This window comes from Coptis chinensis, chromosome 9 (assembly GCF_015680905.1).
Source record: "Coptis chinensis isolate HL-2020 chromosome 9, ASM1568090v1, whole genome shotgun sequence".
In the NCBI taxonomy this organism is placed as follows: domain Eukaryota; kingdom Viridiplantae; phylum Streptophyta; class Magnoliopsida; order Ranunculales; family Ranunculaceae; genus Coptis; species Coptis chinensis.
Window position 1 is genome coordinate 36,362,590 of NC_141464.1, and position 26,663 is coordinate 36,389,252.

A 26,663-nucleotide genomic window follows, 5' to 3' on the forward strand; every position below is an offset into this window, starting at 1 on the left:
TGATACATTAATAGTAGTATAGTGGGCACTCTAAATAAGTTATTTCCTCAGCCGTAAAGATAACAAAATTGTAAATGATGTACTATAGGTGCTTGTTTTCCACAATTCATATGTGTGGGGCGAGACCTGTACGATGGAGCCCTCTGATGGAAGCTGATATAAGCTAAGAAGGTGTCTCCGGGTAGTCTACTGTAGGGCTAGTCATCGAGTCGAGCTGTTCGTGAGTAACTCGAGTTCGGCTCGTCGAAGGCTCGACTCAAACTCGTCCGTATAAAAATATGAGTCGAGTTTGAGTATAATTTAAAGCTCATTCTAGATAGCGAGTAGTTCGAGTTCGAGTTCAAGTAACTCTCAAACTACTCGTGAACTACTCGAGTCGAGCTTGAGCTCAAGTAGCTCGTGAGCTACTCATTTTATAAGCATATAGATATCCTACTATCCCAGTATCCCACAACCAGACAACCCATGAAGCTATGGCCCATTAGCCCGTATCCAGTTGCCCATTTGCCCAATGTATTTAAACAACGTAACTACACACTTTAAACCCTAACACCCAACACTCCAACAGCCGCACCCAACACTCCAACAGCCACCATGGCTCCATCTTATTCTCTTTCATCTTCTCTTTAACTCAAAACAACTAACAATTTAAGGTTAGCAATTTGATTTATTTCAATTTCTACCTGTTCATTTATTATTTTTTTCTCACAATCATCTTCAATGATGGTTTTTTTTTCCAGGTTAAGTTTGTGAAGTGGTTTTGCACAATTCTACCAACCATCTTATTTATTATTTGGTGCTCACATTCATCTTAACTTCAAGGTATTTCCTTTCCTACTTACTTTGTTTTTTGGTTTAAGATCTGTTTGGTTTGCGTATGTTTTCTTCATTTCAATAGTACTACTTATTGATTTTGCAAGATGGGGTTTTATTTTATTGTTTGGAACTTGTGTTTTCAAGTAAAAGAACTATTTTTACTTTAATTTGAAATGGAAACTGTGTATTTTTTTTCTCTGTTGGGTGTTTTGGGTTTGTTATGAAATGTTTCTATATTGGTTTAGGAATTGTATTTTTTTTAGTTTTGGAACTTGATGCGTTTTTATTGGTGGATCTGATCATATAATGGTTATAGTGGCGATTGTTGAAATGCTAGTATGCTACTTATATAAGCTGATTTTCAGTGGTTGCATTTCACTTATATGTTAGATTTGTCTTTAATTTCTAACACTATTTTACAGATATGTCACAACAAATGGTTTCCAACTATACGCAACAACCCACCATAACTTCGTTAAGTGATGGTAGTGTGACTGCCCAAGCTGAAAATAGCGTTGTTCCACCTATAGGTGATCAGCCTCCTAACGAAGCCATGACGACACGAAAGAGGAAGGCACCAACGGAGACGTCAAAAGCTTGGAAAGATTTTACTGAAGTAATAGTGGGTGGGATTAAGAAAGGGAAATGCAACCACTGTTTTACAGAACTTGCGGTTACTAGGGGGTCTACGAGTAGCCTTCTTAGGCACCGACTTACTTGTATACCTCGAAAGGCTAGCATCTCTGGTAAGGGTCAACAACATCTATTGCATTTTGGTGCTGATAGTGGTAGTTCTTTAAGTACTTACAAGTTTGATAAAGAAATGATAAAAGAAGTAATTGTTAAGATGATTATGGTGCATGAGTACCCTTTTAGAATGGTTGAACATGAGTGCTTTTTGTTGCTTTGTAAAATGCTTAACCCACGATTTGAGGTAGTGAAACGCAAAGCTATTAGGCAGAAATGCATAAGAGTTTATGGTTGTGAAAAAGGTAAGTTGAAGTTAAAGTTAACTAGTGTTGATAGAGTTAGTCTAACTTCAGACTTGTGGACCTCAAATCAAACAGTGGGGTACATGTGCCTCACTGGACACTATATGGACTCTGATTAGAAGTTACAAAAGCGTATCTTGAACTTTTGCCGTTTGGCCCCCTCCCCATATTGGTGCTGCCATTGCAGATGCAATTCATGAGTGTATTATTGAGTGGGGACTCGAAACTAAGATTTCAACAATCACCCTAGACAATGCATCTTCAAATGACAAAGCTATAAGTAGTTTGAAAACTATTTTTGCATCTAATGAGAACCTGTTTTTTGGTGGTAAGATATTTCATGTTCGGTGTTGTGCCCATATTTTCAACCTCATGGTGCAAGATGGGTTGAAGGAGATTGCAGGAGTGATTGCAAATGTGCGGGAAAGTGTCAAGTATGTCACTTTGACTCCTTCACGACTTCACAAGTTTAATGAAATTGTCAAGCAATTGCATCTGCCAATTGCAACCTCTAAAAGCTTACCTTTGGATGTTTCTACTCGTTGGAATTCTACTTATGCTATGTTAGCAACTGCTATTGAGTTCAAAGATGTGTTTGTGAGATACCAAGATAGAGAACCCAACTATGTTTGGTTACCATCTGATGAGGATTAGGGCTTGAAATAAGAAGAGGTGTGCAAGTTCTTAGAGATTTTTGATGAAGTCACACTTATTTTTTCTGGAACTTCCTATCCTACTTCAAATCAGTTTCTCCCTAAAATTTGGAAAATAAAGGAATTGTTGAATGACATGATATTTGATGAGAGAGAGTATGTTAGGAGCATGACTAAGGAGATGAAGGATAAGTTCGACAAATATTGGGGAGAGTGCAACCTGTTAATAGTACTTGCAGCAGTTTTAGATCCTCGGTATAAGATGTTATTGATTAATTTCTGTTTTTCTAAGATTTATGCACCAAATAAACTTCAGAAATGTAAGGATGAGGTTAAAGATGCTTTGTACGACTTGTTTAATGATTATGTTTCAAAAGATGCAGAAAGAAATGCTAGTAGTGTAGCTAGTGGTAGTGGAGTCGGTGCTTCAAAGGTGAAAACTAAGAGTAGGAATGAGTTTGATACGTGGGCGAGGCAATTGGATATGGTTCAGCCAAACAAATATGAGTTGGACATATACCTAGAAGAAAGCATTTACCTACCTGGAGAAGAGGATGATGATTTTGATGTTTTAATTTGGTGGAAAACAAATACTCTTAAGTTTCGACACCTTTCAAAACTAGCTAGGGACATACTCTCTATTCGTTACCATCTTTGTTGCTTGAATCAGCTTTTAGTGCTGGTGGTAGGGTTCTTGATCAGTATCGTAGCTCATTAAAGGCTGATGCAGTTGACGCTTTGCTTTGCGGTGGAGATTGGTTGTGTGGTGATAGTGGGATTGAAGAGTTGTTCAATGTAAGTGCTTAATTAATTTTTCTGTTTAAATTGATGTGTTATAATGCTTTTGTAATATTTATCTTGTGATATAAAATTGGGCGTTTAATTTACTTTGTAGGTTGAGGAAGAGAATAATGATTAACTCTTGTAAGAAGGCTTGGAAATGAATGTAAGTTTTGGGAATGATTGTAAGTGAGCCTCCCTTTGACTTTATAATCTACTTAAGGATGAAAATGGGAGGTTGTTTCTTTGTCAGTTCATGGTAATATGGTATTGCCGCCACTTGCCATCTCTTTTTAGGCTATATATCATTTACACCTAAGCACCTAACTCACTTTGTGTACTATTGCAGGTTCTTTTTTGTGTTTAGGTGAGGGAGCCTTGTGTACAGAGTACAATTACATGTATTTTTTTGTGTTCTAGTGACTGGAGTTTTGCTTGCATGCCGACACCATAGAAAGCAAAGACAAAGATCAATGTGCATATATTCAAAGCAAGATGTTGCAGTTGTCAAAGACTCAAAGTTGCATATAGTCTGACTTTTTTTTTGTTCATAAAAGTCTTTGGATGATAGAGTCATAGATTGACATAGTCTGACTTGTTTTTGGTACTAAAGTCTTTTGGATTTTGGAATGTAATAGGTATTGGATTGTGGATTATAGTATTAATATTATATGCCACTATGAACTTAAATTGAATTGCAATGGAATGTTATATATAGTCTTGTAGGGCTTTTTTTTTTGTTCAAGAGTAGACTCTTAAGTAAATTTGATGTTGAGTCTTGTTTGATGTCTCTGTGACATATTTTTTGAGTTTAACTGTTTAAGCTCGAGTTTGAGTTTAGACGAGTATAAATGAGCTTAACTCGAGTTTGAGCTCGAGCTTGAACTCGAGCTCGTAGTGCAAAACGAGTCGAGTCGAGTCAAGCTCAAGCTATTAGTATAATTGGACGAGTCGAGCTTGAGCTCCATATTAAGCTCGAAGTCGAGTTCGAGTCGAGCTTGAGCTTGCTTGCTAAAGGTGCGAGTCGAGCTCGAGCATGGCAATACACGACACGGGTAGCTCGATGACCAGCCCTAGTCTACTGCGAGCCATATTGATGTGGAGTATATCGGTGTGAAGATGCTTATACAGGTATTGATGATTCTCTATTGGCATAGAAATATACTCATTTTAAAATACCTACTACATAATTAGAACTGGTGTTGAATCTGATTTCGACTAAATTTTCATATTCCACACTATTGTAAACAAAATATTAAAAGTAAAAAAGACTCATCTGATTGAGTGAAAAGTTGTCTCGGCGGATTGCTACGGACAACTTACTGATGAACTTGAAATTAGATTTCTCCCTCACAATGACTTTTTTGCTAGTTCCCCACAGACGACGCCAATGTTTCGACACAATTTCTTGGGTCAAACACAATAGAAAAAAGAACACAAGAATTTTATCGTGGTTCGGCAAAAGCGCCTACGTCCACACTGATCTTTAATTTGTTAATGGTGGCAATGGCGGTGGCGGTGGCGCTGCTGCAGTTGGATGTTGAGAATTGATCCTACCACTAGGAGCAACTTGATTGTTCAATAGTTCTTGCATTGGCTGACTTGAATTTCGAGGGTTGCGATTCCTATTGGCAAGAGAAATATGTTGACTATTTGGTATGCTTCTTGTACTTATCATCTTGATTGTTTCACGTGATAATGGATTCTAAAAAACCCACAGACGACGCCAATGTTTCGACACAATTTCTTGGGTCAAACACAATAGAAAAAATAACACAAGAATTTTATCGTGGTTCGTTGGACAAATTTCCACGTCCACAATTGTATTTAATATTTAATTTGTTAATGGTGTTGCTTGGAGATTACATGAGAATGAAGAAGAGAATAAGAGTTTCTCCCTGTTCTCTTTACATGAAGGTCTTAATTATATAGATTACAATAGGTAGTGATTGGATAGAACTTAAACTTGTTGATGATGATCTTCTAATTAATGTGATTTGGTATTTATCTCATTGAGGTGCGTTGTACTTGGACAAATAGTTTTCTTGCTTTATGAGGATTCTTCATTGTAGATAATGTATTGGGCCCATCTCCATAGTGGGGGTCCAAACACACAAAATGTTTTGATGGCTTGTACTTTTGACATGCAAATTTGCTATGTATATGTTAGTTTGGAAGGCTCCGCAGTTAATGCATGTGTGCTAATATCTGCACTGGAAGACCTAGATGCTAGATTTCCTCACCCACCTCAAGGTATATATGATTACGTTGATTTCTAATTTATTTCATATGCATTCCACATTATCATATAATTATTTACTTACTTCTAATTTTGTTCTTGAACTAGGCAAGTATTATGTTGTTGATCCTAGGTATGCAAATACAAAAGGGTTTTGGGCTCCTTATCAAGGAGTTTGATATCATTGCAAGATTCCATATGATGTCTTCTCAAGGGAAGCAAAATCCACCAAGAACTAAAAAGAAAAGTTGTATAACTATAGACATTCATCTCTTAGAAATGTCATCCAATCGTAAGGTCTTCATTCGTGTTTGACTAATAGTCAAGTTCTTAAATCTCGATTTATGATACTTAAATTTCGCCATTTGCCCATATCCATTTGAGACAAGATAATTAATAAAACAAATATAATTGATACTTTCAATACACCATAAGATTCTTAATAAATTATGATCGTCTATTTAATTTACATTTGAAGGCCAAATATGGATTCAACGTGATATTGTATTTTGCAGCATGTGTGTTACACAACTTCATTTGTCTGGAAGGAAAAATGATTAGATTTTCACTAGGTATGAAAATATGGCACACTTCAAAGATGAAAATGTCCCAAATGTGAAAATGAAAATGACCAAGTGGACATGGTTGCATCATATTGAACTAGCAAGATTCAAGAAAAGATGGAAAAAGCAAGTCGTTAGAGAGTTAACAACCAACAAAGCAAAACTTCATTACTATATAGATTCAATTGCACACGATTTATGGAGTGCAAGAGATTAGGCCCTAGCGTATTTTGTGATTTGATCAATCAATTTTATGATATGGGTTTGTTTTAAACTTTTATATAACGGGTTGTAATAACTTTTTTTATTGTATTATCTGAGCGAGGGTTCAAGATCGGCTATTTTTTCACGCACAAATTTGGACTTTAAATAAATATAAATAGATTTGGTTCCTATTTTTTAAGAAAATAAAATATTTTTTTTATAAAAATAGTTTTTAAGAAAAATCTCAACCATGTTTATTCAAAAACTGTTTTTAGAATAAATATTTTTTAAAAAAAAAAATAGTTTTTGAGAAAAACTGATTTTTTGAAGAAATGGGATCCAAACACCCACTAAGACTTTTTTATTGTAATCTGTGGAGGACTTTATATAAAATAGTTGAATCTTTATCTTATAATTGGTCATCCTTGAATATTGCCCGCTTTTCAATACCAGAAGAATGATTGGATCTGGATTTTCCTTTTTTGGGAGGGTATTAATTCTTCTACAGTTGTTCACTGGAATTCGAGCTTGGGGCAAGGAAGGTCATTATGCAACATGTAAAATCGCAGAGGTGAGATCTAAAAACATTAACGAACATGCTTTGTTTGATTAATCTCACTTTGATGTATGGAATGGTGGGGTACAATATGTGGGTTGGCAGTCATTCTTCCTGTATAAGTTTAGAAGGCATGACTATGTCTCACCGTTGCACATTTCTGTGAAAGCATTGTTCAGTAGAGAGTAGATTACAAGTTTCAGCTTTGTATGATGTATCAGTTTCTAGTCAATTTTATAGTGCACTGAAATAGTTAAACTGCATATACCAATCCAAAATACATACAAAAAGTATAGGTCTCTAAGCAGTTTTGACATTATTGTCCAAGTTAAGCAGGCCTCAACTTACCTTTATCATCTGACGTTTGCTACAGGACTGTTAGCATCATTTCACATACACTTCTATGTAAAATTTTAAGTTTCTGATCTTAAAGCGTAAGAAATCCAATACAGAACTTGGTGAATGTTTCAGGGACTACTTACTGACGATGCTGCATCAGCGGTGAAATTGTTGCTCCCAGAGTATGCTGAAGGTGATCTTGCATCTGTTTGCTCCTGGCCTGATGAGATCAAGCACAACTATCACTGGCATTGGAGTGGACCTTTGCACTATGTGGATACACCAGATTTCAACTGTAACTATGAGTACTGCAGTAAGTTTGCCACCACCCCCCGCTTTCAATTTTCTTTTGGATCCCATGTTCTTTACTTTTGTGTTCTTACAGTTTTGGTAAAACAACAATAATGCCTATTATTTGCACAATAAACTTTAACAATCCTTTATCACATATGTGTTCTAATGGGCTACTAGGAGTTGGAAATGGGCTCATTTCAGTTTTCAGTCCCCCACAGTTGTTAGTGGAAGAAACAATATAGTCAACAGGCTATTAGTGCGAACGATCTGCAAAGACAATATGTTTGTTATATCCTATACACTTATTGTTATTTATTTATTCTGTTGATAACGCTCATGGATTATTGTTTTAAAGTGTTAAGAACTAAAGTTTCCTAAGTGTTGGTGTATGTATATCCCATTCTCATAATCTTTATTCACTTTTTTGAGATTAAAATGCATGGGAGCTGTCCAAAAAGTATACGCGCTTATGTTTGTGCCCCATATTTCTCTGTCTCTTCATTTTTTGCATGCATCATAGGTTAAAGTAAAATTATATTATTGCTAATGAAGAAATTTTTTTGGAGAGAAGAGAGAGTACAGCTTAATTAGTTTCCGCCTTCTCTCATGGTGCATCTTATTTTGATTACACATCTTCTTTCTCTCAGTTCTGACATGCTTCCTCTTAGAATACTTGTTATCACTTTTATGTAGCAAATTTCTCCTAAAACTGGCTCTCACAGTTATACATAAACTTTCTTGTCTCTATTTTTTGTACAGGAGACTGCCATGACTCTTATAGACATAAAGATAGATGTGTCACTGCAGCAATTTACAACTACTCTATGCAGCTAATGACCTTTGAGGATTCTATTTCAGAGCAAAAGTGTAAGGAGCATTGTTCTCTAGACTTCGTTTTTTCACTAGGTGCAATCCAATATTTATATCAGTTTTCTGCATATTTGAGTCAGATCTAAGCTTCCTTACTAAATACAGATAACCTAACGGAAGCGCTATTGTTCTTATCACATTTTATTGGGGATATCCACCAGGTTTGCTCTTCCAACTAGCAACTAAAATCCAAGATAAGATGATACAGTGCATGGATTAATTATATAGTTAATTGATTAATAGTTTCTATTTTCTTGAGTTTCCTAATTCAATTAGGAATAGGATTCATTATTTAAAGGCATTTTAGCCTTCATTGTGAGTTGGTTATTATTGAATATTATTCTTTAAGAGATTGTTTTTCAATTCGAAGGTATAGATCCTAGTTTTAGGTGTTTTCTATTAAATCTAATTGGGGTTTATTATCGTTGTTGCTTCCGCCAAAGATTTGTTAATTATCTATTTTTAAAAAAAAAAAATTTATTTAGGATTGCCATCTGAAGAGAAACTAGAAATAGTTTTGTCATTTCGTTTATGCACTGTGGGGCTAGAATTTTTAGATCTCGACTGTAGAGAAGTTTGGGTTGTACAATGGTGTATCTAAGACCTGTCCATACACTTTTGAGGGATAACTGCTGGCTGGAAACATTGTAGATGGACTTACAGGGTAGAAGGAGAAAAGGAACAGCTAAAAAAGTAAGGGTGAACTAGTGTTACCCCCCTACTAGATGAGCCAATTAGGATTTCCCCCCCACTAGATGGGAAATTAGGGTCTCCCCTCTAAATACACACAAAATTTTTTCGGTCAACCCACTTTGACTTTTTTTTTTTTTTTTGTGTGTAATTTCCCATCTAGGAGACCCTAATTGGCTCATCTAGTGGGGTAATATTGGTTAACCCAAAAAGTAATTTAGTATCACAAAGAATACCATTACATTGTGCATTGTTTGTGTGTGTGTGTGTTTGCGGATTCTTAAGTTAATATTGCGTATGTATATCCTTTTTCAAGCATATTACTTGTATATTTGCCAACTAACTCATCTTGATCAGTAATCAAATGTTTTTGACACACTCGAATAGCACACGTATTAATGTAAATTCTCATTGTGATAACAGCCTTTACATGTTGGTTTCACTGGAGATGAAGGTGGGAACACAATAACTGTCCGTTGGTACCGTCGGAAGACCAATCTACACCATGTAACTTCTGAAAATCTCATCCACCTTGACATTTTTTCCTTTTGTTTTTCTGTTATGGAGGTAAATCAAATAGACCACAGCAGTAAACATAAAGTTGGCCTAGCTATAATTTAGCTGTACTTTATAATTTAGGAGGGCCCATACCGAGATATACACTTCTTTTGAAAAGAGTGAATCATTTTCTGTAACAAAGTTTCAGTTTAACCTATCCTTGCAATGTAAGGCACATAATCTGCCTATGTGACATTTCTATCATGGATATTAAAAAGTGCAAATGATAACATGATAAAGCTATCCTAATTTCATTTTATATGGGATCTCATGCTTTTGGGCTTGGGGGTTGAAACAAGTCATTCATCCAGTTCAACACCAACTCTCCGTTTACCTTGTGGCATAGGCTGGGGACCATGGTGTTTAGGATAATTGTGAAAAGTAAATTCTTACGGTGGTTGTCATTGAAGTTATAGGAACCATAAAAAATCTTAGTCAGCTGTAGCACTTTTTTTTTCCTTGAGGGGGGGGGAATATTATTATTTAGTAATACAATGCTATACTGATTACATGAGTCTCACAGAAAATGTCTTGTGTTCTTTTCCTTCCAGGTATGGGATAACATGATTATTGAGTCTGCTATGAAGATGTTCTATAATTCAGATCTTGCAATGATGATAGAAGCAATTCAAAGGAACATTACGGTATGCTTTTACAAGTTAGATCAGTACTGACTATTACTTTCACCTGGATCAGTACTGTCTGTTGCCACTTAATCTTGAACTGCTACCTCTCTGTAAAGTATAACACAAGCAAAATTGGTGCCCCCTCCCCATCAACTCAATTTTGGAATTGTTAGAATTTGGAAAGTTAGAACTATGGAGGAAGATGGTGTAGATCTTTGGGGATTTCGAATATGGGCCAAGATTACTATTATTTAACGAAAATGTTAATTAGAATGATACATGTAATCATTTCTAGGAAGGGCTTGCAAATGCTGGGTGTTGTGCTACTAAAGCATCCTGTTGTAGATTGATGGGGGACAAGGGTTTAGATTTGGAATAAAGGATATGGAAATCCTTGATAGAAGAATAGAACAAAAGAGATTCAAGAATTAGACGAATAAAGAAATAAGATTGAAGAAGAAGATGAAGATTGATAAAAGGATAATAGTGTTTATAAAGGATAATTTGATTGAAAAATTGAATTCCTGAAACAACATTGTCCTCCTTATATAGACAAGACAAACTTGATAACCAAGAAACCTAGACTTCTAAATTGAATTAAACTCAATAAAAGAAACTACTAAATCAACTTACAAATTATACTAATCATAATTCCTAAAAGTAGACCTTCTCATCCTGCATCATTCCACACGTTTATGGAATTGTTAGAACTATGGAGGATAAACGGTTGTACTATGTAACATGGACACTTTGTATTCTTAAAAACATCTGTGTCGGACGCACGGACACACAAACATTCGTGTCAGACACATGGACAGGTTATGCAAACTATTTCAAACTAGGGGTTCTTTTAAACCCTAAAAGACGAAGAACAAAATCTATTAATGTAGCTAACTCCATAATATGCCACTTTCATAGTAATTTATTTGTAAGGAAGCACTTTGTAAGGTCTTGACCCAAGATTTAGTTGTCACTAAAGAAAAGTAACAATTTTCCTTTGGATTAGCTGTGTCCTTGTGTCCTACTTTATATAGGTCAGCCTGCCGGACACTCCGTATCCATGTTGGACACCGACATGCGTAACCGTGTCAATGTAACTTAGAATTATAGGTGGTTGGGAAGTTTTTTGATCCCAGATTACAGTTGGATCACGTTGTTTGCATAGCCTGAAAAGCTTCTTAATGGAAGAATCAGCAAGGCTCGAGTCCCAACACAATAGATAATACAACCTTAATAGGCAAAAGAGGACTTCTATTAAGACTGTTGTAGTAGCCGTTTTCATAAATGGACCATAGCAGGTATTGGGCCAAGAGATAGGGTCCAGACCACAGTATGTATTGGGCCAAGAGAGTGGGCCTAAGACCGCACTGTGGTCCATGAAATAAACCTAAGAGAGGGATATAAAAAGGAAGAGAGGGGAAGAGGAGAAAAGGGGAAAAAGGGAAAGAGTGGAGGTGAACTACGGCGGCTTGATCCCGAAATGGGTACGTAGGCAACCTAATTGGTGCAGCCGATCTAAAATAGAGCTTGAAGACAAGTAAGGTTTGAAGTTGTGGAATTGGGTTGCGACAATTGGCGCCGTCTGTGGGGACATTAGTAAAATTGTATGCCGTTAGATCTGATGAGAAGTTTGGTTATGTACAGCGGAGCTAAGGATCGCGAACCTTTGCAAATGTTTTCATAGCTATAGTTGGTGCTAGAGTTCTAGGTTTACCATACACTTTCAAGAAAACATGATGGGTATTTGTATATGTGGAAGGATTGGCAGGTTTGCTGTTGATGCTATGATTGTTCTTTCTCAAGTTGGGTTTTGTTACCTTCTTCAACCCCTAAAGTTACTAATAACAAATCAGAGAATTTCGAGCTTTCTAAAGAATTGGACTTTAAGGAAATTGAGCCAGATAAAAGTAAAAATGAAGGTTTTGATGATTGAGTGAAGTTGGAGAGTGAAATGGATGATGACAAAGAAACTAATCGTGTTACTGAAGTGAAGTCTGAGGAGGAGATTGTTGGGAAGAGGGAGATATTGAGAAAAGGAATAAGACAAGTGATAAGGAGAAGTAACATGATTGCTAAGCAAGTGGTCTGCATTCAATCTGCTCTCAGCTTGGGCTTTGTTTCTTAGCTTTGGGTCGACATTAGTTTGTGGGAAGTTGTTGCTGTTGAAATGCGTCCAAGCATGCTTTCTGGGGAAATTGAACGATTTCTTCTTCAAGATGTTTGTCAGATTGGGGATGTAGTTCTTGTTGAGGATGAGCGTGTGTTGGAGGAGTAGATTAGAATGATGGGCTTGGATACTTTGGTTGGGTATAATGTCATTACACAAAGTCGACGAAAAATTGGAAAGGTACGAGGATTCACATTCAACATTAACTCTGGAGTCTTGGAATTGCCGGAGCTAGATTCATTTGGGATTTCATTTATACCATCAAGTTTGGAACCTCTACAGACATGCTTGAAGAATATTCTGACATTGAAAGAGGGTCAGGGTCAGGCCTTGTGAGCAGAGGAAACTTTGGCGAGTCTTCCGTGATGACAATTGGATCAAGTCATTGTGGCAGCAACCAACTGCCAAAGGAGACTGATTTGAGTTGGGTTTCAAGTAATGGGATTGGTTCCATAGGCATGTTTCAGGGTCCGGTGAAGAGGAGGATACTAGAAAGGTGTTTCCTCAGAGTGAGAGAGGGCTTACCGAGACTCTTGAGACGAATAACACTTCATCCTCTGGTGGATATGGGGGTAGTTTCATAGGTACAGACAGACAATCAGCAAGCATTCATAGTCACAAAAGGAAAGGAAGAGATGCCGATGAATCTGAGTACCATAGCGAGGATGCTGAGTTTGAGTCTGCCAATGCAAATAAGGCGCCTCCGCGATCAGGTCCACCCGCAGAAGCCGTGCTGCTGAGGTTCATAATCTGTCAGAGAGGAGGAGGGACAGAATCAATGAGAAGATGAGAGCACTTTAGGAATTAATACCTCATTGTAACAAGTCAGACAAAGCATTGATGCTAGATGAAGCTATAGAGTACTTGAAGTCACTTCAGTTACAAGTTCAGATGATGGGGATGGGGAGTGGTATGGCGCCGATGATGTTTCCAGGTGTCCAGCATACATATCACGAATGGGTATGGGAATGGGTACACATCATTCCATGCCGTCCACCCACAGTCCAATGTAATTACCAAGGCTGCCATTAGTTAATCAAACTATTCCAACTCTTACCCATCTTGCGCCTTTGAGTATTTGCACTGATGTTGTTGATATTGGAGCTATGGGTATTGTTTTTGGTTGAGATGGTTGGTGGTTTTAGGAGTGAGTTTAGTAGCACTAATGGTGACTGATTTTGCTGATTTCTTATCTTTGCTGGGAAGTAGTGTGTGTTGCATTTTGGGTTTTGTGTTGCCTGCTTTGTTTCATCTGTTGGTGTTCAAGGAGGAGATGAAGTGGAAGGGAATGGTGTTGAGTGTGGCGATTGTGATTCTGGTATTTGCTGTTTCATGAACATGGTCTTCTCTCTTGGAGATTTTCTCTGTAAAGGAGGTCGCAGTTATGGTGAGCTAAGAGTTTGTCACTGCTCCACATCACCCTCAATGCCCGACGGTTCAGCTTCGATGTAAATGTGATGAGAGAAGAATTAATTGCAGAGCCTAGTTGATCCTTTTTTACTAGAAAATGGCAAAGTAAGACTGCGCATGGTAACAAAGTGAGTATTGGAGACCAACAATCAGGTTCCCGGTATCCAGAACCTTCAATTCTATTCCCACAAATCATTCAGTTTAGGTTACTACTACGATTCCGCGACCACGCGGTCGATTAGTGAACGCGATGGACTTTTGCAGAAATTCTGAAGGTGCTTCACGTGACTACGAGAAAATGATGACGTAGGGTGTGCTACACGTGGTTATGCAGTTATTGTACGCTTGTGCGGCTGCCATTATACAGAGGTCATTTTCGGCGGTGGATATGAGTGGTGTGACTGACTAGTGCTGACTGAATAAGGGCGGTGCTCTTGGTTGGTTCTCGGTGAATTCGGATGCAGTCCATTGTTGTGGTGGTGGAGGAAGAAATGGTGTGTTGACTGTTGATTTTGTGTAGGTAGTGACTGATGGAGGTGGTGCTATCTTTATTGTCTGTAGACGATGGTGTTACTTAGAAGTGCGGTGGTACCACAACAAAACTACAACAAATGCGATTGGATATGCTGTTACATTTTCCGAAGGAGAGCGGAGGGGTTCGAAAAGACCCTTCACGGATATGCTGTGGGGGGGATGAGCCCTCCGCAGACCTTCATGTCCGAATCAAACATGGGGCAGGCTGAGCTGTTCCCGGATGTGCATTCCGAAAGAGAGCAGAGGGGTTCGAGAAGACCCTTCGCGGATATGTCATGGGGCAATCCGAATGGGTTCGAGAAGAACCTTCGTGGATATGTTGTGGGACTATTCGAGTGAGTGCGGGGGGATGAGCCCTCTGCGGACCCTTGCGTCCGAATCGAGCTTGAGGCAGAATGAGTTGCCTCCCCGAGCGAGAAAAGAGGGGATGAGACCCCTCGCGGACATAGGGGCAAGTTGAGCTGTCCCTTGATATGCTTCGCGCTTTCCGAAGGAGAGCGGAGGGGATGAGACCCTTTGCGGACACAATGCTGAGTTCTATGAAAGAGAAACGGAGGGGATGAGACCCTCTGCGGACATGGTAGTGAATTCTATGAAAGAGAGAGGGTGGCTGAGGTTAGACACTCCGCGGACATGGGAGCAAGTTGAGCTTCGCGCTTTCCGAAAGAGAGTGGAGGGGATGAGACCCTTCGCGGATACAATACTGAGTTCTATGAAAGAGAAACAGAGGGGATGAGACACTCCGCGGACATAGTAGTGAATTATATGATAGAGAGGGTGGCTGAGGTTAGACACTTTGCGGACATGAGGGCAAGCTGAGCTGTCCCTGAATATGCTTCGCATTGTCCAAATGAGAGTGGAGGGGATGAGACCTTTTGCATATACAATGATGAGTTCTACGAAAGAGAAACAGAGGGGGGGATGAGCCCTCCGCGAGCCGGAGTTCCAAATTGCAATTGGGAGCAAGCAACATATCCAGAAGGAACAATACTATTGAGTTCTACAAAAGAGAAATAGAGGGGATGAGGCCCTTGGCGGACAGGATATCGAGTTCCATGAGTAAATGCAAAGGGGATGAGACCCTTGGTGGATACAATGTTGATTTCTACGAAAGGGAAATGAAAGGGTGAGACATTCCGCGGACACGGTAGTGAGTTCTATGAAGGAGAGTTTATGGCTAGGCTGAGACACTCCGCGGACATAGTAGTGAGTTCTGTGAAGGAGAGCTTATGGCTGGGCTGAGACACTCCGTGGACATAGTGGTGAGTTTTCTAAAGGAGAGATGGTGACTGAGGTGAGACGATCCACTGACATGGTAGTGAGTTGTGTGTGAGAGGTGCTGGCTAGGTTGAGACACATCGGGGGCATTGTATTGAGTTGAAGAGTGAGAGCGAAGGGGAATAGACCCTCCACGAACATGATAGAGAGTTTTATGGAGTGTTGATGTTTAGATGGAGACACGTCGCGGACATGGTAGTGAATTTTGCTGAGGAGAGTGGATAGCTGGGTTAAGACACTTCGCTGGCATGAGGATTGAGTTTAAAACGTGAGAGCGAAGGGGATGAGACCCTTCGTGGATACATCAATGAGTTATATGAGCAAGAACCGATGGATTGAGACACTTTGCGGGCATGATGATTGATGTGGGAGAGTGAGTGCTAAGGAAAAGAAACCCTTCGAGGAAGGGTAGTGAATTCTATAAGGAGAGCTAATGGCAGAAAGAGAATGAGGATTTCGGGTCACGCGACCAAGGACGTTTAGCAAAGAAAACACCGCAAAAGTAAGACTTCTTCAGTCCCAGACTATCGAAAGAGGGATCGCGGAGTAGAGTTATTTACGGCTGACGCTCGCGGAACCATTGGAGGTTTACAGAAAGAACCATAGTAGAGAGGCTAGAAAGATAGGGAAAGCGTAATCAAGGAAAGGGGTTAGAAGAGATGAAATGCACCTACATATAACAGAAGCCTACGGAGATCTGAGATACACATAGTTTATTGGCTGAGGTTGGAGAACTCGGGTAAGTAGTGGGGAAGGAAGAGCGAGACGAGGGGAGGACTATAATACAATTCGCGGCCAACAAAGTCACAGAGTCAAGAAAGATGAGAGTGCAAAGTGCAAGAGTACGCGGACAAAGAGAATAAGGACTGATTACTTTACAGAAATATGATCCAGTATTAGAGGACATGGGTATGAAACGTCTCGAGGAGAAGAAGACTGCATACAGTCTCAGGATACTGCGGATATCTAGAGTTCAGAGAGAGAGACGAGGAAGTTCAGAGACTTCTCGGGCTTGCCGTCGTCATCGCCGCCGAACCCGAGAGGGGGCAAATGTAGTAGCTGTTTTTATAGATGGACCATAGCATGTATTGGGCCAAGAGAGTGGGCCCAAGACCGCACTGTGGCCCATGAAGTAAACCAAAGAGAGGGATATAAAAAGGAAGAGAGGGGAAGAGGAGAAAAGGGGAAAAAGGGAAAAAGTGGAGGTGAACTACGGCAGCTTGATTTCGAAATGGGTATGTAGACAACCTAATTGGTGCAGCCGATCTAAAATAGAGCTTGAAGACAAGTAAGGTTTGAAGTCGCGGAATTGGGTTGCGACAACTGTCTCATTGGTTAATTAGATGGATAAAGCTAATCATTTTTAGGAATGAATTACAAATGCTGGTCTATGAGGTTGAACTGTTGAAGGAAACCATCTGAGTGTGATATTTTCTTTACAAAACCAGTCCAGGTTATCAGTATATGGTCTCTGGAGGAAGGCAACCATCTGAGTATAATTCGTGCTGTGACTTACATTGTAAAGGCTAGTCTAACATTGAACTATGTAGTATATGTTTCTCAAACAAGGAAACGTAGAAACCCCCAAGTATGCCAAAGGTTTCATTTTAATAATTGGTATAACTGAAATGATGAAATGTTATGCTCATTATAAAATATATATATATATATATATATATATATATATATATATATATATATATATATATATATATATATATATATATATATATATATTTTTGAGAAGTATGTAATTGGCTTCCCTCAATGGGAGCTAACAAGTATACAAGATAACTTTCTATGTGAGATCGGTACAAAATGCTCAAACATCATTGTGTCATAAAAATCTCACAATGTCCGTTGGTGTCTGGTAATACCAAGAAAGAAAGCATGCCCCCCTATCCTAATCAATCCCTCATTATTGTGTTTCAAAACTAAAACATATATTTTGATAGCTTCCATGAGTATTTAGCCGTCAATTCGATGATCTTGAGATTTTTCATAAGAGTTCCAGCTGAACTAACTTGATTTTGAGTGCTAACTTCTATTTATAGTCCGAGATTCTTTAATATCTTTGAAATATTTTGTAATACATGTTTGCTCCCGAAATTTAGGGTTAAGCTTTTGAAATTATTCGTTAAACTGTTGTCCACTCCGATAAAGTCTTGTTGACATTCATGATTGAGTTCGTATCTCATTTCTTCTTCTCCTCCTCATCAACAGGATAATTGGTCTGCAGACATCTCATTATGGGAAAAATGCTCATCAACTTACAAAGCTTGTCCAGACCCGTAAGTCTGTTCTCTTACTTGTGCCAATTAGTTTTGAAGTAGATTACTTGAAGATTGAAATGTATACTTTGGGATCAATTCCCACCTTCATTTAGGGAAAGGAAGTAAGCATTTAGGGGTTAACTAGTCATAACTTCAACAAGTTGAATAGTAAAAAAAAAACAAAATAACTACGAAAACGACAATTACCTCCAGAGCTGAGATGATCTTTGCACCAGTCCATTGCTATGAAGCACGGACACACTCTTGGTGGGCTATGTCTGCGTCGGATGCGGATGCGGGGACGGACGCGCGTCCGACGCGGTCAAATTTCAATTATTAATTAATTGTCGCATCCGCGTCCTAGTTTTTTTTGAGATATAACCGAATCACCGTATCTGTGTCCACATCCATGTCCATGCAACATAGGTCCACCGTATTCAAGGTGTTGTATATCCTGTCGACAAAAACCTCCAGAGCGGAGATGATCTTGCAATCGGTCCACCATATTCAAGATGTTGTATCTCCTATATTGAGTTTTACATACAGTCAGAAGACTTCCTTAGTTCCTAATTCCCTATCAACCAACTCCTTAATACACTCTTCTCCACTGATTTTTACCCCAAAGACCTCTGTCTGTGCTTCACCCGAAACGCAGGTGGTAACTGCTTATCACACATGTAGCATAACTACATAAGCATGGAGCGTAATTCGTGGTATATTGGACTGAAATGGTGGAATGGCTCTCTCTTCTCTCTCTTATCCTCTGTGTGTTTATTTGATACTGTCCTATTATGATATGCAACATCTGTGATATTTTCATCATCAAGTGAAGATATGTAAAATGTAAGACAATGAATGTAAGAAGAAAATATGGGAGAGATTGGGAGAAGCCAGGAAGCTAAAATAGTTTATCGACTTTCCCCCTTCATGGAGCAAGAAACTGTTTTGTGGCTATCCCCTGCTTTTCTTTTTCTGTCCATAACCATTATCCTGTTTTCCGTGAAATGTTGTTTTCTTCCGTTTTTCCACATGGAACTTACATTTTCAAAAAACTACAGGAAGATAATATATATGATTAGCGTTGAGCCCATTTTAAAGCATGTGATGATACATGCCTCGCTAAGCCTTTTTGGGTTGCTGAAATCTCTGGAAAAATGCTGGGAGCGGGCATATCAAGGAAGCTCTATTATTTGGAAAGACACCGAAATAGAAAATTAACGGGAAAAAGTTAGTTCCGTATTTGCATGTTCTTAAAGAACATTGGTATAACTACTGAGTAATAAGCTAGTGAACTCACTTTTTCAGGTATGCTTCTGAGAGCATTAGATTAGGAAGCTCTATTTTTTTTTTTTTTTTTGCTAAATAGGATTGAAATTCATTAATGAGAAAAACAGAAAAGAAAAAACTATACAGTGTTGGAGAGTAAGGGGTGCTAAACTCCTACATCACCAGTGCACACTCAAGTAAATCTATAGTAGATTTCGTCTGGTACCTCCCATTTATAGACCCATGGGGGTCTACCATCACATATGTAACTGTTACTGGTACCTAATTCTACTCCAAAATTTGCGGCTTTATCAGCAGTAAAATTCACCTCTCGCCAAGTACTAGTGATAGTACAAAAGGTCAATTTGGTCTGCAATTCTCTCCATCTTTGCTTCAACTGCCATGGAATTTTACCAGAGTTGAATGCTGTTACTGCTGCCCTTGAATCGGATTCGACCCAAATGGATGCTCGACCTTTACTGACTGCAATCTCCATGCCTTCAAGTATAGCAGTACACTCGGCCATGTAGTTTGTTGCAATGCCAATGTTTCTACTGTAGACAAAGATAAACTCACCATTTGAGTTTCTACCAACAGCACCAACACCAGCTTCTCCAGGATTGTTCTTTGCAGCTCCATCTGTATTGACCTTAGTCACATTTGCATTAGGCAAAATCCATCTACATGGCATAATGCGTGGAGCATTTCTGGTTTTACCATCAATTCCCCAGTTATGAAGAACGTCCTTGTCTTGTGGCTTGCTGTAGCTATTGGAAAGAGAGGCAGTTGTGAGAATCTGCCTTCTTACAAAACTCTTGCAAAAACTGAGACTACTTTGAGAGTTCTCATGAAAAATTTTGTTTCTGTTTTTCCACAACGCCACCATACCCCCTAGTATAGCCGCCATCCAAATGTTACAAATTAAAGAATTGGAGCTCTTCCCTTTGTCTATAGCATCAGTGAAGTTCCAGAAATCTGTTGCGACATGAAATTTTGCTGCTATCCAATTCCACAACTCGCGAGCTAGTGGACAAAACCACAACAAATGATCAATGTCCTCGACATCCGTAACACAAGCACAACATCTTGAAGCAAGATGTACACCTTTTCTTCTATTATTTGGAAAGATACCGAAAATATAAAATTAACGGGAAAAGTTAGTTCCATATTTGCATGTTCTTAAAGAACATTGGTATAACTACGGAGTAATAAGCTAGTGAACTCACTTTTTCAGGTATGCTTCTGAGAGCATTAGATTAGCATGCAAATACGCGTACAGGAATGCCACACCAGGAAGCACCCTAACAGGTATTTTTACATCTTAAAACTCTTTAACTTTTTTTATTGGTCAATCATTTTTACTCGTGAAGATAGTAATGTCAACTTGTGGACCAAAATCGTTTAATCCAACATGTGATAACACAGACATAAGTTACATGGATATAACTACCAAGCACTGAGGCCTTTTCAGGATAAAATCCCACATTTTTGGGCAGGTGTCAGCACTCACCTAGGGGCAGGGTCACTTAGGCGAAGGGCCTAGGCAGTAGATGATGAACCTATCCAACTCTTTTAAAGTTGCTCTTTATTTCACAATTATACTCTTTCTTATTCAAACATCTCTCTAAACCATTGTCTAGCTCATTTATTGATCTTTAGAATCCACTTTTTGATTAAAGAGAGCAAAGTTCATTTACGACTTCACTGAGTTGTTTGTTTGGGAGGACTACTATGATCTGCCCCTTGCTAAAATAGGCAAGTTTTGTCTAGAGAGCATTGTCCCTGTACCCCCTCTTGGGGGACACTATGAGAAGGTCTGTGCCACCCCAGGCTCGAAATAGCCATTTGCATAGTTGCAATACCATCGATGATGGGTGTAGTGAAAAAACATGATCATGCTCCACATGAATCTTAACAATCTCCACCTTGGTGACCGAAATTCATCTAAGAACTTGGTGTCGATCCTCTGATCTTCAAGTTAGACAAGCAGCTTCAGTTGATGCTCAGTATTAGCAGCATGGGCTACGCGATCTCCTAGGCTCTAGCCTTATTGGTGTAACACGTGGCTATTCCTGTTGAGTGACCCTCTTATTGTCAAGACATAGCTGTTCTTGGAGTCAAGAACGTATTTTACTAAGCGATCTTCTAGGCTCTAGGTTATGCGCCTAGTGCCCTAGTCTCTATCTTAACCGTGGCGCCTAGGCATTGCCTGCACCTGTGACTACATAGGATCTGAAAATTTCCTTTTAAAGGTTAGTTGCATGGCCTGCTCAACGACGATTTTGTTAGAAGATTTGTTGTGAACTGATTACGTTATTGGCGTATGACATGGCTATCCCTGTTGGACAAAAACTTGTCCCAATTGTTGATTCTGATATTCCACTCGGGAAGTAGTTACAAAAGCTCCTATGATATCAGGAGTCGAGTTAAAAGATGCATAAGTCATACACCACTAGGTTGAACTTTTGACCAAGATCTCAAGTAGGGATCAGTATTGATTATTTTAGTTTGGCCCATAGCTTATATGTCATATATATTGGCTCCTTTTACTCAACAAGTGACGCAATCAAAGAACTGGCCATGCTTATTACAGTTATTCAGATCCTATTTTAAGTTAGAAGTGTTCTGTAGTAATGGTAAAGTCTCAGGGACTATCACTATTACTCCCTTTGTAGCATTTGAATTTCGATTAGGAATTGGAATATAAGATTATGGTTTTTATGTTCAATATAGATTAGATCATGGCAATTATTTTAGTTTGGAATATAAGATTGTTGGTGTATGTAATCTTTTTTTTGTTTGGCTAGGTATGTATGTAATCATTCTCTAACTATAATAGTAGTCCATAAAAGCGTCTCTGTAACTATAGCAGTAGTCAATACAGTAGCAGTAGTCCGTAACAGTTGTTTTAGGACTACGAGTTAATATTTAGTCCGTAGAAGCATATGGGGGTCAATGTTTTGTTCAAAGGTGCGCCCTCCCAGATGGTGTGACAAACGACTATCTTGTAAGCAAGACGTATTGTGCATATTTTCATTATTCTTGTTTAATTCCTTGGGTTAACTAATATTAACCCCCCACTAGATGAGCCAATTAGGATTCCCCCCCCACTAGATGGGAAATTAGGGTCTCCCTCCTAAACACACGGTAAATTTGGTTTGACCGTTAACTTTCAAGTCAAACAATTGAAAATTACACAAATGCCTTCATTGTTTTCAAAAAGAAAATGTTCAATTTTAATTAGGTGGGGGCATTTATGTCATTTTCAGTTGTTTGATTTTAAAGTTAACGGTCAAACCAAGTTGACCGTGTGTTTAGGGGGGAGACCCTAATTTCCCATCTAGGGGGGTAACACTAGTTCACCCTAATTCCTTTCACATATGCATGCAATCCTTGTTTGTCCATACATTGTTATGAGTTTAGCCGTTTAGGCTGTTAGCGGAACCAAATACTTTTCCATGCGTGCAAGTGCTACTGCCTACCACCCCATGGGTATGGTATAGTTCCTAGCACAGACTAATATGCTCTCTGAAGTCGGACTTCTTTGCTATTGTTTTTCAATTTTTTTATATTTGCGGTCATTTGTATTGGCAGACGATTACTTCCTATCAAGGCTGCCTACTGTGGAAAGAAGGCTAGCTCAAGGTGGGGTACGGTTGGCTGCAACTCTCAATAGAATTTTCACAACCCAACCATCAATATCAGTAGCTTGAAGCAAACATTGGAAGTTGAGAGGATTAACACCCAAGAGACCAAGAGAGATCATCTAACATATATATATAGCTTTAACTTCCCCACACGCCAACATGGTGGTTGACTCAGCTTGTAGTCTCTTGGATAATCTTATACGAAAAGAAATGGTGTGACATTTCATTGTCACCTATTTGTTGATTACAAGGCAACCTAAGTCAAATATAAAGGAAACTATAACTTTTGGGGCACTTATAAGATTGGTAGGAGAAACTTGTACTCAATTATCTATTGTGTATGTAACGAGCATTTGTTTAAATGCTCAAGGCTTAGCATTGTAAAGAAACAACATTTCAATTTTAAGAGAATATGGGTTGTAATGGAGGTTCACTAAAGCTGTCAATGAGGGCGATTGCTTTGTTGGTGTGTTTTAGTTTAATTTTAGCACCTAGAGCTCAAGCGTGGAGCAAGGAGGGTCATATTATGACATGCCGGATTGCTCAGGTACAGTAAGTAGTGTAATATGAAATAGATTTAGGATGGCGGAGCTAAAGGGCTAGCACCCTTGCTTCGCCTTGGTTCTTCATGTGTCGCTTTGCGGCATAGAATTGTACCTCAACAGTATAGAATGTAGCACGCACCGCGTAAGTATATTTACATGCTCAGTTGCTACAACTGTATGTAAGGCCAATCTTCACCTTGTGTTGGTTAAAAAGTGGATGAACTAAACAACCTATCTGGAATATAACCAATAGTTGGGACACAAGGTAATTGAAATGACCTGTATTGTACACATTATGATCCAAATTCTAAAACACTCGCGTAGATAACGACGTTTTGTTGTATTATTGGAAGAAGACGTAAACTTTCAATGTTACATACTGGCTGTTGGCATTGTTTTGCCCATGGCTTTCTAAATAGAGTTCTCTACTAAACACGACGAGACCGCTTCGGGAATATGTAATTCAGATTTTGGTCTGTAACACAGCGCAGTATACCAGTCCATGGCTAGAAATCAAACGAAAAATAGGGAGAAATTTCAGGAAGTAGATGAATAACAATTTAACACTAGACCACCCTTCCAAACCAAGTTCAACATATTGAAGCTTTTTTCCTTGAACCAAGCAAATGCTTTAATGGAATTGCTATTTCGTACACTGGTTTAGGCACTTCTGAAGCCTCACGCAGCAGAAGTTGTGCATAATTTGCTACCTGACTATGCCGACGGAGACTTGTCATCCCTTTGTACATGGCCTGACCAAATCCGCCACTGGTACAAATACCAATGGACAAGCTCCCTTCACTTCATTGACACTCCAGACAAAGCTTGCACATTTGATTACTCAAGTAAGGGGCGCAGTGGTATTTGTAGTTTTCCAAGTTCTAGCGTGTATACTCATCTGATTAGAGTATAGATATATATAACCTGTGTTTTGTTGGGATCATACTTGAAAACAATATTATAGGAGATTGCCATGATTCACATGGACGTAAGGATATGTGCGTAGCTGGTGCCATTCGGAATTTCACCTCACAGCTATCGCATTACAAAGAAGGTTCCTCTGATCGTCGACGTAAGGAAGCCAGCCTTCCCTAAGTTTCTCCTTTGATTCAGTAGAATGGCTTTGGCTTTACTTAAGTACTTATCCTTACCATCTAAATACCATATTCTGTTCTTTTGTTTCATCTACAGATAATATGACCGAGGCCCTATTGTTCTTATCACATTTTATGGGAGATCTCCACCAAGTATGTTAGACAGCCTTTAACTACTTTTCCACTCATTTTTTCAAGATAGAGATTTAATCTGTTCTCCATTTCTCCACTCATTTTTTCAAGATAGACATTTAATCTGTTCTCGATGGTTCTTTTAGCCATTGCATGTAGGATTCACAAGTGATGAAGGCGGGAACACCATACAGTTACGCTGGTTTAAGCATAAATCTAATCTACATCATGTGAGTACCAGGAACCATCTTTTGTTGGTACTTCCAAATTTCCTTAAACAATTCATGACTTGAGTAGTTGAGTACGCAAAAGCACTTGGGCCACAGAACTAATCAAACTGACTTGTCATTTCTTCGCCATTGCTACCCAAAAAAATGAGGCATTCGGTTTTTCTTCTTTATTCTGTATAGTTGACGACAATACTATAAGTTTTTCTGCGATCAAGATATTCCTGAATGAAATCTAAAACTTTCTTTTGCAAAGTGCCATGTCAAGTGAAAGTTATCATCAAGTTCTTAAAGCTTTTTGGCCTAATCTCAGGTTAGAGCATCTCTAGGTGGTGGTAGTATACTCTTCAAATTTGAAGAAAAATTTTAAAGAATCTGGTCGCAAATTTCGACCAACTTTAGGTGGTCGCAAATATCGACCGCAAATGCAATTGTAGGCCCTACCATGCGCGCCATTACCACTGTCGCCCCCAAATTAAAAAAAAAACTCACGCGCCAGTACTAATGTCGCACCAAATTGAAAAAGTTAAAAAAATAACTTCTTATACGACATTAGTAGTGGTGCCGCCCATTACATGGCGCTGTGCTAGTCAAAGTCAAAAAAAACTTGGGGCGACATTTGCAATGGGCGCGACATTACTAATGTCGCTCCGCATCCGCATCCAAATTGCCAAATTTATAACAAGAATGCGAACAAGTAGGTGATGCGACCACCTAATGCGACCACCTAGAGTTGGAATTCGACAAGATTTCTTCAAATTCCGACGCATTTCTTCAAATTTGAAGAATGCGACCACAGATACGTCCACCTAGAGATGCTCTTATATAGTACTTATTTTCTTTTCATAATTATGTATTTGATGTGTATAGGTCTGGGACAGAGAGATCATCCAGACTGCTGCAGCAGAACTATTTGGAAAGGATATGGACCTCTTTCAGGAAGACATCCAGAACAACCTCACCCATGTAGGAGAATTGAATAGGTTTGATCTTTTCTGCGAAAATCTTTGGTAGTTTATCTTACGACTGTTCCTTTCTATATACAGGGGGTCTGGTCAGATGATATGTCATCTTGGGAAGACTGTAATGATCTGTTATCCTGCCCAAACAAGTGAGTATGCACGGAAAATTCCTTCTCAAGATATTTCAAGAAACTAATTGCTACTCTCTACTATTGTTCAATAGATATGCTGTAGAAAGCATAAGCTTGGCTTGCAAGTGGGGTTACAAGGGTGTGTCACCCGGTGAAACTCTATCAGGTAAAAAGTGTTAAACATCTCAGCTACGAGATCTTTTTTTTCGCCCTTTCTATCTTTGGGGGGGGTAGCAGATCTGTTCCTGGAACAAAATAGTGTCTTGGACCATCTGCGGAATAAAGTAAGTTTACTGAACAAAGGCAGGCATGCTGAAAGAGAAACATTCATAGAAATTCCTCCTATTCAAGACCACCCTTTCTAATATAAATCAGTCTGACACTCACCCTGATTAATGATATTTTTATGTTTGTGAATCACAGATAAATACTTCAGTTCGAGGATGCCAATTGTTGCCAAGCGGATTGCACAGGGTGGGGTTAGGTTAGCCATGATTCTGAACAGGGTGTTTGATGGTGACTTCCATGAAGATATTGCAACACCGACTTGATAATTAACACCCCACACCCTGTACTTTTCCATTTCCCTGAAGCTACAAGTCACTTGATTCTTTTGTACATCAACGAAAATGCAGACAAATATTCTTTATCATTCTCTTTTATTGAAGAATATAAAGCTACTCAAATAACAGAATAGTGCCTAATGCTCTAATCCTGGCAAATAAACCGATCAAACTCAGACTTAACAATGTTTTAATTATAAGAGGTTCACGGAATGTAACCTCCCAAAATGTTTCCTGTTTCTACAATCTACCAA

General features: G+C 38.8%; 3 protein-coding genes and 1 pseudogene across 7 annotated transcripts; all 4 read left to right on the forward strand.

Moving 5' to 3' along the window:
* Positions 1 to 1,240: 1,240 nt before the first annotated feature.
* LOC147475787 (zinc finger BED domain-containing protein RICESLEEPER 2-like) lies at positions 1,241 to 2,462 on the forward strand. Its single transcript, XM_086585534.1, has 2 exons — positions 1,241 to 1,808; positions 1,996 to 2,462. The coding sequence occupies exons 1-2, from the start codon at positions 1,241 to 1,243 to the stop codon at positions 2,460 to 2,462; spliced, it is 1,035 nt and encodes a 344-aa protein (XP_086441660.1).
* A 3,758-nt stretch (positions 2,463 to 6,220) lies between these two features.
* LOC147475788 (endonuclease 4-like) lies at positions 6,221 to 23,193 on the forward strand. Of its 3 annotated transcripts, XM_086583843.1 has the most exons (9): positions 6,221 to 6,818; positions 7,275 to 7,455; positions 8,196 to 8,303; positions 8,412 to 8,467; positions 9,420 to 9,503; positions 10,106 to 10,198; positions 17,793 to 17,860; positions 20,343 to 20,416; positions 22,703 to 23,193. In XM_086583843.1, exons 1-9 carry the CDS (start codon positions 6,705 to 6,707, stop codon positions 22,819 to 22,821), a joined length of 897 nt encoding a protein of 298 aa, XP_086439969.1. In that variant the 5' UTR covers positions 6,221 to 6,704; the 3' UTR covers positions 22,822 to 23,193. The 3 variants fall into 3 exon arrangements, with proteins under 3 accessions (XP_086439969.1, XP_086439971.1, XP_086439970.1); XM_086583845.1 differs by lacking the exons at positions 20,343 to 20,416; positions 22,703 to 23,193 and adding an exon at positions 19,148 to 19,223 and having other exon boundaries at positions 6,498 to 6,818; XM_086583844.1 differs by lacking the exons at positions 20,343 to 20,416; positions 22,703 to 23,193 and adding an exon at positions 18,901 to 19,190 and having other exon boundaries at positions 6,498 to 6,818.
* On the forward strand, positions 11,465 to 16,711 carry LOC147475789 (uncharacterized; annotated as a pseudogene). The gene is made up of 2 exons (XR_015208247.1): positions 11,465 to 11,478; positions 11,984 to 16,711. The product of XR_015208247.1 is annotated as an uncharacterized LOC147475789 (transcript).
* On the forward strand, positions 23,168 to 26,498 carry BFN1 (bifunctional nuclease i). Of its 2 annotated transcripts, none has more exons than XR_015208606.1 (9): positions 23,168 to 23,302; positions 23,965 to 24,145; positions 24,265 to 24,372; positions 24,492 to 24,547; positions 24,673 to 24,756; positions 25,624 to 25,719; positions 25,800 to 25,864; positions 25,939 to 26,130; positions 26,270 to 26,498. XR_015208606.1 is itself a non-coding variant. In XM_086583841.1 (9 exons), the coding sequence occupies exons 1-9, from the start codon at positions 23,168 to 23,170 to the stop codon at positions 26,395 to 26,397; spliced, it is 927 nt and encodes a 308-aa protein (XP_086439967.1). In that variant the 3' UTR covers positions 26,398 to 26,498. The 2 variants fall into 2 exon arrangements, 1 of the variants encoding a protein (XP_086439967.1); XM_086583841.1 differs by having other exon boundaries at positions 25,939 to 26,012.
* Positions 26,499 to 26,663: the final 165 nt, after the last annotated feature.